General features: G+C 46.5%; 2 protein-coding genes across 7 annotated transcripts; one reads left to right on the forward strand and one right to left on the reverse strand.

Moving 5' to 3' along the window:
- The first annotated feature begins 282 nt into the window (after nucleotides 1–282).
- Nucleotides 283–5,246, forward strand: nucb2a (nucleobindin 2a). The gene is made up of 13 exons (XM_067248448.1): nucleotides 283–325; nucleotides 631–771; nucleotides 950–1,057; nucleotides 1,140–1,272; nucleotides 1,751–1,854; nucleotides 1,980–2,165; nucleotides 2,351–2,441; nucleotides 2,553–2,611; nucleotides 2,707–2,799; nucleotides 3,039–3,128; nucleotides 3,300–3,470; nucleotides 3,653–3,713; nucleotides 3,880–5,246. The coding sequence occupies exons 2-13, from the start codon at nucleotides 631–633 to the stop codon at nucleotides 4,068–4,070; spliced, it is 1,428 nt and encodes a 475-aa protein (XP_067104549.1). The 5' UTR covers nucleotides 283–325; the 3' UTR covers nucleotides 4,071–5,246.
- On the reverse strand, nucleotides 5,241–15,368 carry caprin1a (cell cycle associated protein 1a). 6 transcript variants are annotated; one of them, XM_067248445.1, is made up of 19 exons: nucleotides 15,231–15,368; nucleotides 14,002–14,136; nucleotides 13,656–13,718; nucleotides 13,332–13,418; nucleotides 12,966–13,207; nucleotides 12,646–12,728; nucleotides 11,737–11,913; nucleotides 11,572–11,624; nucleotides 11,380–11,463; nucleotides 11,109–11,261; nucleotides 10,852–10,960; nucleotides 10,666–10,727; nucleotides 10,083–10,214; nucleotides 9,454–9,607; nucleotides 9,046–9,222; nucleotides 8,119–8,225; nucleotides 7,774–7,834; nucleotides 7,555–7,570; nucleotides 5,243–6,139 (listed from the first exon to the last, which is right to left on the reverse strand). In XM_067248445.1, exons 2-18 carry the CDS (start codon nucleotides 14,134–14,136, stop codon nucleotides 7,566–7,568), a joined length of 1,884 nt encoding a protein of 627 aa, XP_067104546.1. In that variant the 5' UTR covers nucleotides 15,231–15,368; the 3' UTR covers nucleotides 5,243–6,139; nucleotides 7,555–7,565. The 6 variants fall into 6 exon arrangements, with proteins under 6 accessions (XP_067104548.1, XP_067104546.1, XP_067104543.1 ...); XM_067248442.1 differs by lacking the exon at nucleotides 7,555–7,570 and having other exon boundaries at nucleotides 5,244–6,139; XM_067248444.1 differs by lacking the exon at nucleotides 5,243–6,139 and having other exon boundaries at nucleotides 7,201–7,570.
- Between the last annotated feature and the right edge of the window lie 2,035 nt (nucleotides 15,369–17,403).

The following is a 17,403-nucleotide window of genomic DNA, read 5'->3' on the forward strand; positions in this document are numbered from 1 at the left end:
ATATTTTTTTTTTATCATATGAATGAAGACTCGCCAATTATTTATGCTGGACGGGAGGCGAAACGTCCATTCGCCACGTACAATTCGGTGCAACGCATCTTGATAAAGCGTTCTGTCCTTTGACAGACAGCATAATTACCCAATCGGACATCCATGCGCGTATTTAGAAAATGGGGTGGCAAATTGTATCCAATCGCTACTTACCACTATAATTCTCTAGTCTACTGCAATGTATTCTGCCATCCGATCCTGAACAGGAACAGCCACCGCTAGAGCGGCACAACAAATTAGCTCAACGAACATTCACAAGCGCAAAAGCCCCAAAGTGAGTCTTGTTTGCCGTAATATGGACCTACTTACTGTCTGTTTGGTTTTGATTGACATTACAAAGTGTTAGCCAGCAACTTTAACTTCTAATCAGACAGCTGTGCATCATTCTAGCATCATCCGAGCTAGCCAACTGACGTTAGGTATCATGTAACACATCCTACTGTAGCATTCGTATCTTTGTGTGTTATTAGCTAGTTCTAAGCAGGAAATTATTATGACGAGAGCCCAACAATGAATCAGCAGTTGTTGCTTTATCCCTTAGTCCCATATTAAATAACATATTGACTTTTCTATTTGCAGATGTCCCGTAACTGGGCTTTCCTGTCCAGCTGTTTTGCTGTTGCCGTCCATCTGCTGTATCTAGAAGCAGTGCCAATTAGTATGGACAAGACTAAAATCAAGCCACAGGAAGAGAAAGTTCAAGATCCTTCGCCTAGTGTTGTAAGTCTCAACGTCTTCAAGCCTGTTAATAGTCATTGCTAATAGACAACGAAAAAAATAATAATAGTAGGCTTAGATCTAGTACAGCATATTTCCTTGTTCCTTGAATATTTAATAGACTCTTCTCTTTCCTTATTGGAGAATACTGCTTGATGTTCTGCTGTTTGTGGTGTAACAGGACACTGGACTCCACTATGACCGATACCTCAGGGAAGTCATCGATTTCTTGGAGAAAGATCCACATTTTAGAGAGAAGCTTCACAACACTGACATGGAGGACATCAAGGTATTAGTCCCATCTAAGTCTCATCATTTCTCATGACGAATGTTTTGTTGTTGAGCAACGTTGCTATGTTTGTCTTCAATAGCAAGGGAAGCTGGCTAACGAGCTCGACTTTGTCGGCCACCACATCAGAACCAAACTGGACGAGCTGAAAAGACAGGAAGTCAACCGTCTACGGACACTCATCAAAGCTAAGCAAGATGTCGAAGGAGGGAACGGTAGGCCTCTGCCCGGTGATTCATGATCCACTTTAGTAAGCCTTGAGTATGAGCTTCACATATTTGTGTCATCCAGTTGCTTCATATTGCATTACACAAGTGTAACAGAAAGGATGGGGTTTGTTTGTTTTTGGTTCCTTTTACCTCGTTGAGACTCACATGTGAAACATAAGTGTACATTGTGAACCGCAGTATTCCAACACAACAGCAATGGCATGTTACTCTTATCACTAGCACTATCACTACCAGCATAGATGGTAGTCACCAGCATAATTGAGCTTTGACCCACAACTCACTTTAGTACGCTATATTACAGAAACACTATCAGAAATGTTTCTTTTTACGCTGTTCTTGACAGTTTTCTTGCAATAACCACAAAAATAATTGATGTGGTTATGACTGCTGGTCATCTGTCCAGCAGTCATAACTGATGGACAGATGAACAAATTGATGTGTAATTCCTGTCAACATTCTCCAGACATGGTAGTGGACCACCAGGCCCTGTTGAAACAGTTTGAGTACCTGAACCACATGAATCCGCACACCTTTGTAGTGGATGACCTGGATCGACTGATCAAATCTGTAAGTCTCTGCCAGCAGACTAACTGAACATGGCTTGTTAAATACCATTTGTATGGAAAAACGAGGAACGGTCACCCTTCCCCTGGCTACACAAAGAAGCAACATGTTGTCCTTCTTTTCACAAGGCCACAAATGACCTGGAAAACTTTGACAAGGACCGCCATGAGGAGTTTAAGAAATACGAGATGATGAAGGAGCATGATAGACAGGAACACCTGAGGACTCTGGACGATGAAGGAAGGAAGAAGGAGGAGGAGCATTACGAGGAGATGAAGAAGAAACATGCCGACCATCCCAAAGTCAACCATCCAGTACGTCTCCGCTGCAGGGTTCAGCCTAAGAGCCATGCTGCTGTCTCTTAACCAGGGGCTCAGTACAATACACTGGAGAACCTCATACTGGAAGACCTCATACTGTACTATTTCATATAATTTGACATGATATATTCTTCACTGTGTTCATATCAGAACATATAAGCTACTTCTTCTCTGTACAGGGTAGTGAGAATCAGTTGAAAGAGGTGTGGGAGGAAGGTGATGGTCTGGACCCGGAGGATTTTGACCCCAAAACCTTTTTCAACCTGCACGGTAAGCCCTTCTTGGGGGAGAACCAACCAAATGAGCCAGAAGAATAAGATCGAATAAGATCTATCTAACAAGCTTCACCAATGCATTTATGTTTCCCTTGGTCGGTCACAGATACCAATGGAGACGGTTTCTTTGACGAACAAGAGTTGGAGGCTTTGTTCACTAAAGAGGTAAAGCGCCGCCCTGTGTCTCGTGTGTGATGACCCGACGTGCCCGTCGTGTCCCGGAGAGTTTGACAGACGACCTCTGCTTCTCCCCTCCCCAGCTGGAGAAGATCTACGACCCGACCAACGAGGAGGACGACATGGTGGAGATGGAGGAGGAGCGCCTCCGGATGAGAGAACATGTCATGAACGAGGTACGCTGTCGTCCCAACAGGGTAGATAGAACGCTCATCCACAAAGTGCTTCCACATAGGACCCCAAAATGTACATGTATTCATTTAGCAGACGCTTTTCTCCAAAGCGACTTCCAAGAGAGAGCTTTACAAAAGTGCATAGGTCAATGATCATAAACAACGAGCCCCCAAAAACATTGTGGGCAGCCAAAACATGAAGCATACCTACGTGACCCACGTGTTATTCTCTCTTCACACAGGTGGACTCAAACAAAGACAGACTGGTGTCTCTAGAAGAGTTCTTGGTCGCCACAAAGAAAAAGGAATTCCTGGAGCCAGACAGCTGGGAGGTGAGGCCCCGTCGGTTCTCAGCTCAGACCTGTTACGCGCACTGTTAGAAACATCTCATCCGTAACAATACGTAGTCCACGAAGACGCACTGCGACAACAGCATGAGGGTTCTGAGGTGAACGGGCCACCCTGACAATACGAATGAAGGTTCCCCTGTGTTCCCGTGTCAGACGCTGGAGCAGAACCAGGCCTACACGGACGAGGAGATGAGGGAGTTTGAGGAGCACCTGGTCCGCCAGGAGCAGGACTTGAACCAGAAAGCTGCAGAACTCCAGAAGCAGAAGGAGGAGCTGGAGAGGCAGCAGGAGCAGCTCAACGCCCAGAAGGTGGAGCTGCAGCAGGTGAGGAACACAGCCTTGGGACAGTCAGTATGACAGGACGGAGCCTGGATAGCCCACACACACCCTGGGAGCCTAGCAACAAGGCTCCTTAGATGTGTTTGGCATTAGGGGTGACCGTCGCACTGTGGTGTTTGGCCTTGTGTGTTTGTGTGTTTGTTCTACTCTTGTATATCTTGTTTCAGGCAGTAGAGCACATGGAGCGGTTGAAAATCCAGAATGTGGAGGCCCCTCCTGAGGTTCATAGTAAGTGAGCCTTCCTTTCACTCACATCCCAACATGGACGTTCGATCACCATTTTCTCTGAAAGACAATAGTTTTACGTCTATGGTCATTCGCTCATTCGGCTGCCTCATAACCATGTTCTCTCATACAAAAAAAAACATTAACAAACATTCTTCTCTGGTTCCAGTTGAGGGAAATGCCGTCCCTGACCAACAGGTGCATGACAATGTTCTGGCTCCAGGCCACCAAGCTCTGCACCAGGATCCTCCCCAGGACCATCACGAAGAACTCCCAAAAAGTCCAGATTTGCCTCCAGCTCACAACGATCTACCCCCAGTCCATGAAGCAGTTCCGGAAGCCTTGCATGACCTGCCGTAGGGCTGCAACCCCCCTCCTCCCTCCAGCTGTCTCATAGACTGGTGCTACTTGTGGACACATCTCTGGCGTCATGAAACCACCTCAGCAGACTTCTGTACAGTCCTTACAGCCATGCCCCTGAGTACCAAGGTGGCCCCTTTTGTCCATGTTTGGCTCCTGGTCTCCTCATGTTGGAGGCAGGGATGGAGAACCCACCAGTGTCTCTCTCCTTTCTTGAGGTCACACAAATACAATCCCAAAATGTTATGTCGAGAGTTTCAGAATTTTTTTACGTTAGACTGTCAGGGTCAGGGAATTAGGATTTGACCGACATCAAATCAGCAACTTCTTCATCTATTTCAAATACTTGAAGCATGCTTGATTTAGCCTGCTTGCCCAAGAAAGTGGGCATAGTTTGCACTTCTGAGATTATTTAGATACATGTCTAAATAAATATTGTGACTCAGGTCTGTAGACTAGCCTACATCTGCACAAATTGTTTATTTTAAAATGTTCATAAATGTAATGATCCGAAACAATGGTCAAGACTTGTGGTAATATGGTTTTAATATTTTGATGCATTGTCAGTATCTGTAGAACAGTTGTTGCCTGATTTGGGAATTCTTACGTGTCAGTGAGTGCAGTTGTGTGTTCAAAGTCTCAGATATCTTTCAGGCCTTCGTTTTGAAGAGGGACAAAGTAATCTTCTTTGTGGACTGTGGTGTGTTCAGGTTTTGCTGATCTCAAGTAGGTTGCAATGGTAGGTTGACTGCAACTGCAAAACTAGGATCTATACCATCTGCAGACCAGTGACAGTCCATTTCTTTTTGTGTTTTCTAGTCATGGTTGCTGTGTGTTTGAAATGCTGCTGGTTTCCTACTGGTTTCTCAGTATCCCCACCTCTTCATGTCTGGAACTTGAACTCTAGTGGTCTCTAGTTGGAGCATAGAAGAGATATGACTGCTAGTGACTGTGCCTACAAATCCTACTTAAATACCAGGGGGAATGTTCACATGCTGGGCTGCAACCTACCAGCTGAAGTCCACTTTCCCCCTATTGGCCCGTAGAGAAAAGCATTGACCTGAGACGCGTGCCATGTCCCATTTTATTTTGCACAATAGGGTAGGCTTGCTCCCAAGATCATGAAAGAAATTCGAAATTTGCTGTACTGGAAGAATTAAAAGTTTTTTTAATTGACTCTTTCATGTGTGTTAGTTGGTGAATGGCAGAGAGCATGTCTGGAAAACACAGGCCAGACTACAGAAGAACTGCATATTTATTCAGTGCATCATATTTGACAAAGCTACAGTATGACCATAGCACAATGTTCACAGGAATTATTTGAGCTAAACAGTCCTTTATATGCTTTGTCTGATGTCATTCTATCGCTCAACCTCCGATAAAAGTGCTTTTTAGATCAACAGTCAACCATGCTTACTTCTTTCCCATAGGCACCAGGACTTCACAACACTAAATGTCACGACATATTGTTCACATTGAGACTAACAGTCCAAAACATGGTCAAACTGTAATTCTAGCTTAATTAATTTATCATGTTCTTCTTTCCATACTCCTTGTCCTTTTGCAAATGACTGCCTGACAAGGTCCAAACGAACAGTCTACCAGCAAAGGCACACACATTAGTTTTAACCCTTGTGCTGCCTTCGGGTCACATGACCCAAAGGTTCATAACGAACCATCGTTGTGTTTACCCAATTTTACCCAACACAAAAACAATTAAAAATAATTTTCTTTTATCCTTCGCAATGTGGGGTGTCTGAGACAGCCCAACGGTTAAAAGAAAACTTTGTTTTTGTATGCGGTAAAGTTGTCGCAATATAATAAAATAGATTCTGAAGCTTCCAACTGGTCTGAGGGGTCACACCACGGGAACCCCTCCAGCTTGGGACGGTGAGGATCAGTCCAGTGATGAGAGTTGGGTTGGCGGTCCAGAAGTCACAGGGAGGGTGGGTGGATAGATGGATTCTCTAGGAGGGTGAGTGAGGAGGGGGTGAGACGGGCATACTAGGCCCGACATCTCCAGGGTTAGATGGCTTGCTGTGCTGTCATGTTACTTGTTCCCCCTCGGCCTGCAAGTGCCAAGCAAACATAATCAAGTCAGCTTGTCCCTGCTTGTAAGGCAGTATTATTGGTGTGAGGCTGAAGGCATGAACTATATTTACAATCTTTATCCCTAGCTAACCATTACAGACTTGTGTAAAGTTCATGCTAGTTCAGTTCTACTTTATGCAGCCGTGGCCAAAAGTATTGGGAGCGACATTGTGTGTTTGCAAAGCTTGCTGGGCCTTGGCATGAAATGACTGCTAACAATTTCAGTAAGTCATATCAGCACAGGGGAAAGTGTGAACTAGTTCTAGCCAGGTGAAATCACTATCATTCTGATTGGATTTTAACTGGACTGACTGCTGTAAAAGAGGGCACTATTTGCATATATTAAAATGTTTTAACCCCAAAAAGCTTAAAAAAAAAAAGAAAAGAAATGTGCCTTATTGTGATTCCAGTATTCTATAGAAACATGTGAATACATTTTCCTCAAATACTGAACCAGCCAACTTTACAAAACACATGTCATTACCAAAACTTATGGCCACAACTGTACACACACTAGACTCACAATTCAAAGCATTCCTGTTTAGGAACTCATAAGACACATTAAGACTTTCATGATCAATTTGTCAATATAAAAGGACCCATAAGTGCTTAATTTTATTGGGGAGATTTTAGTCAGCCCATGCAGAGTGGTGTCTTCTGCCAGATGGAGCCAAAGGCAAGAGCATCTGTTGCCAAGGATTTGGAAATATCACCACAGGATTACTTCAAGAGAATTAAAGCTCAACACAGCCTGCTCAGAAGAGTGACTGTGACATGAATGTGTCCAGTCCCATTTTTGTTTGTTTGAGAAAAGCAAAAGTAAACATCAACCGCTTAAACCTCAAATGAGCAGTTCCATCTTCCACCTGAACACAGAGCGAGGAGGTAGACAGAAGCATCCAGAAAGCATTGGAGCAAAGCAGGAGCAAATCCCAGCAACCCAGTGATCCCCAGAGGACAGGCTAGTGACCGCAAGCCCATCTGACCAGACAGCCCAGGATCTGGGACCAAGCAAAAGAACTTAGCGCCAGACAGCAGGTAATACAACACATCTTTATTGAAACAGTCTCTCAACGAGTAACATCAGCTTACAAAGAGGAGATGGGAGAGAGTCAGGACGAAAAAATAAAAGAAATGCTATGAGAACCAAAAGCATCGTAAAAGAAACGCAGTAGACGGGGCGGGGCAGTGACGGAAAATATAAAAGATTCTCATGGTTTGGACCAACAGTGGCAGGTTTTTCTTCATTTATTTTGTACAAAAAATAAATTAATGAAATCTTTCAAGTTTACAGGAGTATCTATTTTTTGTTTAAAACACAGACTTGCTTATCGCTCTGAACGTTGAGTTCAGCATTGCGTGCCCTACAACAGTAAGAATACCTCAGACATACCAATGTAGGCTTTACTCTGATAAAGAACAGAAGAGGGAAAAAAAAAAAAAAGGAAAAAAGGAAGAAAAAAAACGTTCACTGATGACAAACAAACCATATTCATTTTCTTTTTTTTCTTATAAAAGTGAGCTGGGGCTAACATTCATAGTATCTGAATGTTCAGTGTGGCGGAAGTGGACAGTCCGTAAGCGTTTTAGGATCGCATGGCTTGAGCATTACCTCGAGAGATACCTCGAGGCCCCTGGGCCGCTCCCCGCTTGTACCCCGGCTGGTAGCCCTCCTGCAGGGGAGACACAGGGGCTTGTTACAGTACCCACCAAGAAAAGAGAGACCCCTCTTAAGAATTAAAATACAGACTGTCAAGACAATAACAATTAACACAGTTCTGGACATCGATTCTATAGTCGCCACCCCCATATTGGGATTTTAGAGAATTAAGAGAGCATTACCCAACCGATCACCTCAGAAATCAATACTTGACTGCACTGCTGCTATGACTAACTGGTGATGTCATTATGTAGGGGGTAGCAGGTGAGCAGTTGGGTTGCCAGGGAGAGAGCTCACCCTCTGGTAGGTGGTGTTTGAGTAGTCCCGGGGTGTGGTGAACTGGGTCTGCCCGTAACCGCTGTTAGGAGTGTTGGAGAAAGGAGGGCGGTAGCCGTCATAACCCCCTGAAATAAAGAAAGAAGGAAATGAGTGCACAATTCCAATCACACAGGAAAACAGAGCGATGCCTCTCTAGGCAATCGAGTAAGACAGGATTCAAGTTGAGACAGCGTCACCTTAGGGTGTGTCTGTAATCATACACCAACATTTTCCAAACACTTCCGCATGTTTGGAGCCACCAGGTCCTAACCGCTGAATTGATCTTCTAAAGGCCGAATTATACTACAGTTATCACGGAGGCGGACACGGGGAACGCCCTTCTTCGATGTGGAACGCCCTCGGAGAGCCCCTCGGAGAGCTCTACGTACACCTCCTGATTTTCCTGACTATCCGTCCAGTCCACTAGTCCGTAATTTTACGGATACCCCTTGGCTGTGATTGGTCCGCTAACGTCAAAGTAGCTTAGCGTCATCAGAGCAGTGAAATTCTTATGACTTGGCAGGCAACATCTACGCAGTAGACGGGGATACAAGATATAAAAAAATAACATAGTAACAACAATTTAAATTTCAATTGAGGGCTAGCAGCAGTTTACAGGGTGAAGGAGTGACGAATATTAAATTAAAAAATCTGCATATATAGGTAGTAAGTAAGTGTAGTTGTATGAGTGCAATTTTCATATTGCTAACAAAGAAACTGCCCCTCAGCAGATCCTACCTCAGAATCCTAACCTCTGACTTGATCTTCTAAGAGGAGCCCCCAGCAGATCCTACCTCAGAATCCTAACCTCTGACTTCATCTTCTAAGAGGAGCCCCCAGCAGATCCTACCTCAGAATCCTAACCTCTGACTTCATCTTCTAAGAGGAGCCCCCAGCAGATCCTACCTCTGAACCCGTTGGAGCCCCTGTAGCCGTTGAGGACTCCGCGGGCGTTCCTGGGCCCCCCTCGCGGCGCCGCGCGGCTGTTGTAGAAGGCCTGGCCGTTCCTGCCAAACCCGGAGGCCTGCTGAGAGCCCTGCTGGTGCCCCCCCGCCTGCTCCTGAGGGAGGAACCCAGGAACCACTGCGGGGGGGGGGGGGGACCCAGGAACACAGACTGTTAAAACTGCCCTGACAGACTAGCAGCTGCTACACTGATTTAGTCTGGACTTAACCTTGTAACCTACAGGGAAACAAGCCGCCAAAAGCTCTTCGCCATGCCTGGTAATCCTATTCTTCAAAAAGTATAAATCACCCTTTTTTTTCCTTTTCTTACTGTTGGCCATAGATGACCAGCCCAGGCCCCTCCCCTCACCTGACTGGAGCGCTTCCTGTTGGTTGTCGGGCTGCTCTACAGAGTGCTCCGATTGGCTGTTGAAGCTCTGGCTGTAGCCACTGGGGAACTGGCCGGAGTGCTTCAGAGAGTCTCCGTCGTTGGTGGGGGGCACGGGGGCGTTCATGTTGAACACCTGAAAGGAAGATTAGCAGCCGTTACAGATCTGTCCAGTAACTCAGGGCTCAAAGGAGTATTTGTTACAGCCTGCAATTACATCACAATGTCTTCAAATATATACGGTTAGCTGTGGTTATAAAGCATGCCATACAAACAGTTCATTGTTTGCTAACTAAATCTCTAGCAAATGAGCTTAGGAGTTAGCTATGAAGGATTGTGTCGACGGGATGGGGGGCAACAAGAGGAGTTATGTGGAGGGGAGAGATGGAGGCGAGGTGGGGAGTGACTACTGTGGGCAAAGCAAAGACAAAGACTTCAAGAACCCCGTTTCATTTCTAACTTCTAGCCTTTTCCCCAGTGCTATTGTGAAAATGGAACCAGCGTTACCACAAAGTTACACAAAAAGAAGCCGATTCGGCCCGTCTAAGTAGCTTCAGGGGCTGTATGAAGAATGCATGACAACGTGTACTGGCGCTCCATTGAAAGCCTACCGCTTGCATGGACTGGAATGGTGCTGCGTTGACATTGATGCCTCCGCTGTGGGGAGGTTTGGAGACAGGCGGGAAGGCAGAGGGCAGGGAGGACGGGGCGGGGGGCTGCTCGGACGACAGGGACATCGAGGCCTTGGGAGGGAGTGGGACGGGACGGAGACAGAGACGACACACACACACACACACACACACGTCAATGGGTTTCAGACACACTTTGGGGGGTGGGGAGGGGAGGCATGATGAGTGTTTGCAGGCATCTCAATCACCTACACACACACGCCCAGAGGGATGTGTCCTGGACCGGGTGGGGGGATGGGATTACCTGGAGGGGGGGAGGGGGGCGATGGTGTCTGTCTAGGGGGGAAGGGGTTCTGCTGAGGGGGAGGGCTGGTAGAGGGGGGGAGGTGGAGGAGACCAGTGGGGCCTGAGGAGGGACAGGGGGAGGAGGGTAACACCTAAGGCTGCCTTCATTTGGTGCAAGGCGGTGGTGTACATTGAGGGAAGCCTCAAGATAGGCTTTTGTTGAAGCTCAATTTGTCAAGGATGTGACCCCCATCAGTACTGAGAGCTTGTTTTTACGTACTTGTGTGGGTTCGGGTTGTCCCGGAACTGTGCCTGTCTGAGGAATTCTGGACTCTGTGTGGACTGCACAAACAGACAAACAACAGATCATTAGTATGGAAAGCACAGATGTTCGTCTTACACCAGAACCGCTTATGAGCCAAAGTGTGAGGGGTGTTGCATGGTGGAGAGGGGAGCTGGTGTTCACCTGGGGCACAGGCCAGCTGCTGCAGATCCACAGTGTGGCCAGGCTTCATGGGCTGGGCCGACACAATGGCTGGGTCCAGGGCCTGCCCATCAAACTCCAGCATGGAGTCCTGCACAGCCACAACACCACACATTAGGACAGACTTTGTCTGCGACGCCAAAATAAGACTTCAGAGTCGGGACCTCAGAGGACTATAACAAGAAGAGGTACTTGCTAAGCCTAATCAAATTAAACGGTAGACGGAGGGGGCCTCTGACCTGCATGAAGTTGTAGGTGCCCTGCATCTGGGCCATGAGGTCCTGGACGGCCTGCTTCCTGACCACAGGGTCCGGTGTGGGGGCGGGGGACGGGGAGTTCACAGTGTGGGGGGCCTCCTGGGCCAGGGCCTGGTGCTGGAGGGAGCTCACTACCTGCTCACACAAGGACACACACACCAAGTCAACATATGGACTACAGCAACAGGACGATAGCTCCTGGATGGGAGTTGTTCGTTCTCTCCCTATGTGTGGCGTTTGTTCTAGAACATACCTGGGCCTCGGCTGCCCACTCCTCTACTTGGTCTTTTTCGGTGCTGCTGTACGTGCTGTCTGGAATGAACTGTCTGTTTACGAACTGCAAGAGACAGACAAAACACATGGTTGATTACCACACCTAGGAAGGCTCTATGTATGCCGTACTCGCCGTCCCAGCTTAAACGGGTGAGAGTGTCGGCAGTCTCACCTCTGTGGCCTCCACCTCTATGGTCTCTGTGTATTCTTCAGTCACTGTTCCTTCTGGGAAACAATACACAACACAGTACAATGAGTCACACAACAACATGACATACCCTGGCTCTGACTGGCCTCGTGGCGACATGGGTGTGACGGTTGTTATAACGATGGTTACCGGGTTCTGCAGGCTGGTCTCCTGCCTCCGACTCTTCGGGCGCCACAGCCTGTTCTTCTTCCTCTTCCTCCTCCTCCTCCTCTTCCTCCTCCTCGCACAGTCCGTTCTGATGCGGCTGTACTCGGTCGAAGTAGTCACTCAGCAGAACCTTGTCCAGGGTCTCCTTCAGTGCCTTGTCTGATTGGGAACAGGAGGTCAGAGGTCAGACGTCGGCAGATACCCCCCCCACCCCAAGACAGAAGGTCGAGCAACGTCTCTCGTCAAATCCATACATTGAAACTCCTGAACTGCATAATTAAGTGGTTACGCCTTTAAGGGAATAGCTGCATCCTAGCTTGTCCGATACCATCGTAAGCAGAAACCGTAGCATACTGCTGCAATGACGTTTGTGGCACCGGCTAACACGTTTCTGCAGGGTGCAATCACAGCTGTGCCCCATTCCACCCCCCAGTGCTGTGCCAGCTACCAGCAGCTGCCAACTACTGTAAGCACTTTCAATAGAAATACTTGGAAGTTACTGTATACAATGTTGCCATATGATCAGATAGGCTGTGTGCGTGTCTGACTGCAGAGCCAGGGAGTGTCCTGACTTGCCCTCATCATTGCGGTCGATCCCAGGCCCGAACACCATATCCCTTTACTCCCCCTCCCTAGGCTGCCTGAGAGGAGGGCTCCAGCTAACGGGTTGTGCTAACATGGCTTGGCAGCCCAGCCTGCTCTCTTTACTCTGGGGGCTTGGTGATGGATGATGCCACTCCTTGCAGGGAGGCCAGCTCAGCAAAAAGTACAAGACTGTGCTGCTTAGATAAGTTTCAAAGGTTTCCTCAAGCCCTTTCCCCGAGTCCCTTTATTTTGAAATGTTACACAGCCCTCAACGTCCCGTCCCCCCGCGTGGATTTAACAACTCACACGTGGTCCCGGCCACAGCCTTGTCCCTGCCCTCCAGCAGCTCCCACAGGTGCAGTGAGGCCTCCTCATACTGGTCTGTCAACCTAGAAAACACACGACACTTACTACCACGCCATATCGACCGCAGTAAGCAGCAACGCAAATTTGGAACAGAATACTTGTATACTAATTAGTCGGGAATTTCTCCGCAAAGGGATAGAACACGACAGGGAGGCATACATTCGGAGGACAGGAAACGGGAGAACCTAAATTGTTCTTGGGGAAATTGTTTTCCTGTCCTGAGAGCTTATTTAACACGAGAGAGAGAGAGAGGGGCGTACCTGACGTCATGGTCCCGTTCAGGCCCCACCAGCTTGTAGAAGTGGTCCAGGGCCGTGAGGTTGGCCTCGCTGAGCAGGGGGCTGCCCGAGGCGTCGGGCCTCTTCAGGTCCTGCCTCACCGTGTCGTCCCCCAGCCGGTCCAGCAGGAACTGCAGCTCCAGCACCGTCCTCAGCCTCCGCTGCTCCGTCTCCTCGCGCTGCAGCTGCTCCCGCCGCGCAGACTTCTTCACCGCCTTCTGGATCTGCGGGGGAGGAGGTCGGGGAAGGGAAGGAGAGGCGATGACTCTGGTGGTTTAGGCGTCTGGACACGCAAGTGTTGTCGAGTGTCCACCAGTGATTCTGCGGATGTGCGATCGCTGAACTCACGTCTTGTCCCAAAGTCAAGAAGCTCTTCTGTAGCTCCCGGGCAAACTCCAAGTTGTTGGTAATCTCTTGGAACTTGGACAGGGCATCCTTCAGAGAAAAACAATGGAAGTAGACAAAGTCAGCAACGATGACGAGCTTGGAATCTCAAACAATGTATATGACTTTTCTGCATGTACATCATATAAATGAGAATGAATCATTGCATTAACATAACAGGGCTGTTAGCACACACGAAAATTTGGTTTGGAGACAGTCTTCTTTGACTATGGGAATCCTGATTCAAGCACAGCAGCATTCTTGGCCAAAGCGTTACATGCTACTTACCAGCTGATCCTGATTCAGCCGATCTCCTTTATTCTTCTTGGCCTGGTAATCGTCCAATTTACCCTGGATGGAGAAAGGAAAACACAGCACGGTTAACAATGCACTGAAATATAACTGATCTGGTGGGAGTGCAATGCTGCCCATGTAGCCACAATAGAACATATGATATGAGGTGGTTGGCTATTAAATGAACCCCTATGGACACAATGAATTAATCAAGACACTCTACACCAGGATTTTTGTCTTTGAAAGTTATTTGTGACCTAGGGTAATGTCTGTTTATGAATGTCATTGATACTAGGCTAAAATGACGTTCTGTTTGGGTGAGACAGAGGGACCCAACTACCTTTTTCTTTTCCATGTTGCGGACCTTCTTGTCGATAACGCCCAAAACTTGCTTCATGACCTCAGAATGATTTCCAGATCCCAATTCTGGACTGGCGGACTGTACAGCATTGTTGCCAACCATCGCTGAAGGCATCTGCAGGAGAGGTTTAGCAGCTGTTAACTGCTTTCCTTTTGACTGCTATATATTACTTAATGAGTTCGTGTGACAGTTCCGTATTAACGTGATTAAATTTGATTCAAATCATATGTATATCATGAGATATGCACATTATTTAGTGTGATTCACATCATGAGATATACACATTAAGGCCAGTACTATGGGGCTGTCCTTAATACGTTCGTGCGTTTTTGTAAACTCAGTTAAGACAGTCAGCGTAGATTTGCGCCGAATTAAGTAACAAAATGTAGCACCAAACTTCTACCACCACAGTTTAACGATGCTCCTCTTCATTGAATACTACAACAAAGAAAGATCAATGTGGATTTTTAGCTATAGCTAACTGGCTATCTAGCTACTGAGTAGCTAACAACGATTTCGACCTAATCAGTACTTAAAGTTAAACCAGGCTTAACGTCATTGCTACTAGCTAGTATATTAAATAGGAACATTGTTGTGTGGCAATGAGCATAAACACTAACATGTGTAAACAGTAGACTAGGAGTAGCTAGCTGACACTTGCTAGCACTACTAGCTACTCAAAAGAGATGGTCTTCAAATTAGGCTTTGCTAGCTAGCCTAGCTACAACGGCGCTACTACTACTATTCCTCTGGCATTGGACGAAAGCTAACTAACTAGCCTAAACTTATCCCCCCTAGCGCCATGCCCATGGATTGTCCACGGCCACTGTAGTAGCTAGCATTTAGCCATCTACTGCTAGTCTCGGGTCTCTCAGCCAGCTACCAGGTAGCTAGGTTAGCTAGTACCACACCATCATTATGCATTGTTTCGCTGGCTAACACGATTGTATCTTATCGGTCTTCTGTTTCTACCCTTGTTGACGAAAGCTAAACAGCTACGCATAGCTTTGTCGCACGTGCGGCGTCAGCTAAGCAAATAAAGCGTGTAGTTTCATCTAACCATTTTGAGGATGACTGGACATTAGCCATGCCTGACTCTTCTTGGCTAATTTATTAGCAAACTGGTACGAGTTAGCGGGACTGTAAGGAAGCGACCTAGCTTGTTAGCCACCGACGTCGACATTCAAGTCGCGTATGTCGTTTCTTACCTTTAGTCTCTTTTTGTTCGAAGATATCTTCTTCAGATGTAGCTACTATGGGGTTTTTATGTTTTGTGCAATGTAAATGGTAATCTTGTCTTGTATAAAGGATGCCACAGCCTCACCGGCCTCACCGACAACTGCGCCGCTTCTACAAAGCTGAATGATGCTGCTGTTTGCAAGCTTGGATTGAGCTTTAGGTCACCTCGTTCCTTGAAAAATAGAAAATTCCCATCACGTGCTCAGTAAAGCGTTGATGTGGAGTACATGAGTGGACCATCGGATTTAATTCAGTCAGCAGCAAACATAAACACCGATTGACAATCTATTAAAACGTTTGTGCTTTTTCCCATTGTTGGTTGTCCCAAAATAGTCTGATTCAAGGTAATTAGGATTCCCAGGTCAGGAGGACGCATAACTGTAATGATTAGTATTCTTTATTATTATTCTAGTAACCTATTCCGCCCAAATAATTCAAGCTCTCATTGGTAAAAAGTTTTGATGTCATTGTTATTATTCTTTATTATTATCGTAACCTATTCCGTTCAATAACTTCTTGGATAAATGGCCCACATTAGACCTTAGGGGGCGCCACAGGCCACGCCCAAATGTCCAATTTTAAAAGTGATGGCAGAGAATGTTTAATATAGATGGCATTTCCACCCCAATTCTCAAATTCCTCTGGAACTTGGTGTGGGCTACATGCCTCAGGACCCATAAGGCTAACCATGATGGATTTTGCTATAGCTACAGTGACAATTTGGGAAAGCCTTCTTTCTTTCTTTTTTTACCGTAGGTCCAATTGACTTGACATTTCGTACATATGTGTAGAATTTACGTATTTTCATGATTTACTTATTGAATTCTAGAGTGTTTGAAAAGTAACTGAACACAGAATAAACGTGTAATTTACAGTTGAAAAGTTGTGGTTGCGTACACGAAAAAAAGATAATGCTGATAAGTTATGATCATTCATTACATGCAGACTGGAATTGTTAAGTGCTGAGTGCACGATAGCAAATCTCTCTCCACATATCCGGTACATTTTACATTTAGTCATTTAGCAGACGCTCTTATCCAAAGCGACTTACAGTAAGTACAGGGATATTCCCCCGAGGCAAGTACGGTGAAGTGCCTTGCCCAACGACACAACGTCATTTGCACGTCCGGAAATCGAACCGGCAACCTTCTGATTAATAGCCCTATTCCCTAACCACTCAGCCATCTGACTCCCAGTAACCTACCACTAGAGGGCGTAATCGCATAGTTTATAACTGATAACACGCAGGGCATGCATGTATTCCTCATACATGCACATGTACAAGTTTTGCAGGCACTGTTCGAGAGACTGTGGTCTTGCAATGTGGATTGGAGTAGCTATATGTCTCTTTTGTCAACTTTTAATTTATGTGCTTGTTATTCTTCAGTGTAGTGTGGTTTGGCGCAAAGGTTCTCACCATCTCATTTGTAAGATTGATGGCTTCAGATATGTGAGACTGTGTGTGAGATCTGTTTCATAACCCAACCCCCTTCCTTTATGGATGAAAAAATATACTCACTGAGTGCATTTTTTAACAGCAACAATCTGCCAATGTCAAACTGACATTACTAACACATTTGCGCTTTCGGACGTCTGAGAACTGTTCAGAAAAGCTTAATTAATGATCTGAATACTGTCCTCTGACAGTAAATGCTTGCACAACCTTTGAGCTGCGCTTTGGTAGACTATTTATGGCTGTTGGCTGCTGCTGTATGGGGGTGAGGGGGGGGGGACACATCTGAGAAGAGAATTCAGTGTGTCTTGTGGTCAGAAGGACTTTCATGTAGAATTAAGATGAGGCTAAAATCATCCTCTGTGACCTTTTCCCCACTCGTGCCTGTCATAGTGCCATCTCCTTGTGAGCCCCCTGCCGTCTGTTCCACTGACAGCTCCTAAATACCCAGCTCCTGACACACACACACACACACACAAACACACGAGTAAACCCTGATGTCTGAGAGCTCGTCAGGAGGCTGTGGCCCTCTCTCTGATGCAGCGTTGCTGAGAGATAGATAATTGCCCCCATGACGGCCATATTCTTTGAATTTGTGAGGTCCCAGAAAAAGAGTTTAAATCTGTCGTAATCGGGAGGAGTTGGAGGAGCGGGAGTAACTGACACAAACAAATGGTTAGTGCTTGGAT

Source organism: Osmerus mordax, chromosome 13 (assembly GCF_038355195.1).
Source record: "Osmerus mordax isolate fOsmMor3 chromosome 13, fOsmMor3.pri, whole genome shotgun sequence".
NCBI classification, from domain to species: domain Eukaryota; kingdom Metazoa; phylum Chordata; class Actinopteri; order Osmeriformes; family Osmeridae; genus Osmerus; species Osmerus mordax.

Excerpts from the sequence above, each read along its gene's own strand:
- nucb2a (XM_067248448.1), top strand. The coding sequence starts at position 631 with ATGTCCCGTAACTGGGCTTTCCTGTCCAGCTGTTTTGCTGTTGCCGTC. Across the intron at positions 2,442-2,552 it reads AACCTTTTTCAACCTGCACG|ATACCAATGGAGACGGTTTC; the intron begins GTAAGCCCTTCT and ends GGTCGGTCACAG. Across the intron at positions 2,800-3,038 it reads GAGAACATGTCATGAACGAG|GTGGACTCAAACAAAGACAG; the intron begins GTACGCTGTCGT and ends CTCTTCACACAG.
- caprin1a (XM_067248442.1), bottom strand. The coding sequence starts at position 14,136 with ATGCCTTCAGCGATGGTTGGCAACAATGCTGTACAGTCCGCCAGTCCA. Across the intron at positions 10,215-10,665 it reads GACAACCCGAACCCACACAA|GCCTCGATGTCCCTGTCGTC; the intron begins GTACGTAAAAAC and ends CTCCCTCCCAAG. Across the intron at positions 8,226-9,045 it reads GGGCTCCAACGGGTTCAGAG|GGGGTTATGACGGCTACCGC; the intron begins GTAGGATCTGCT and ends TCTTTATTTCAG.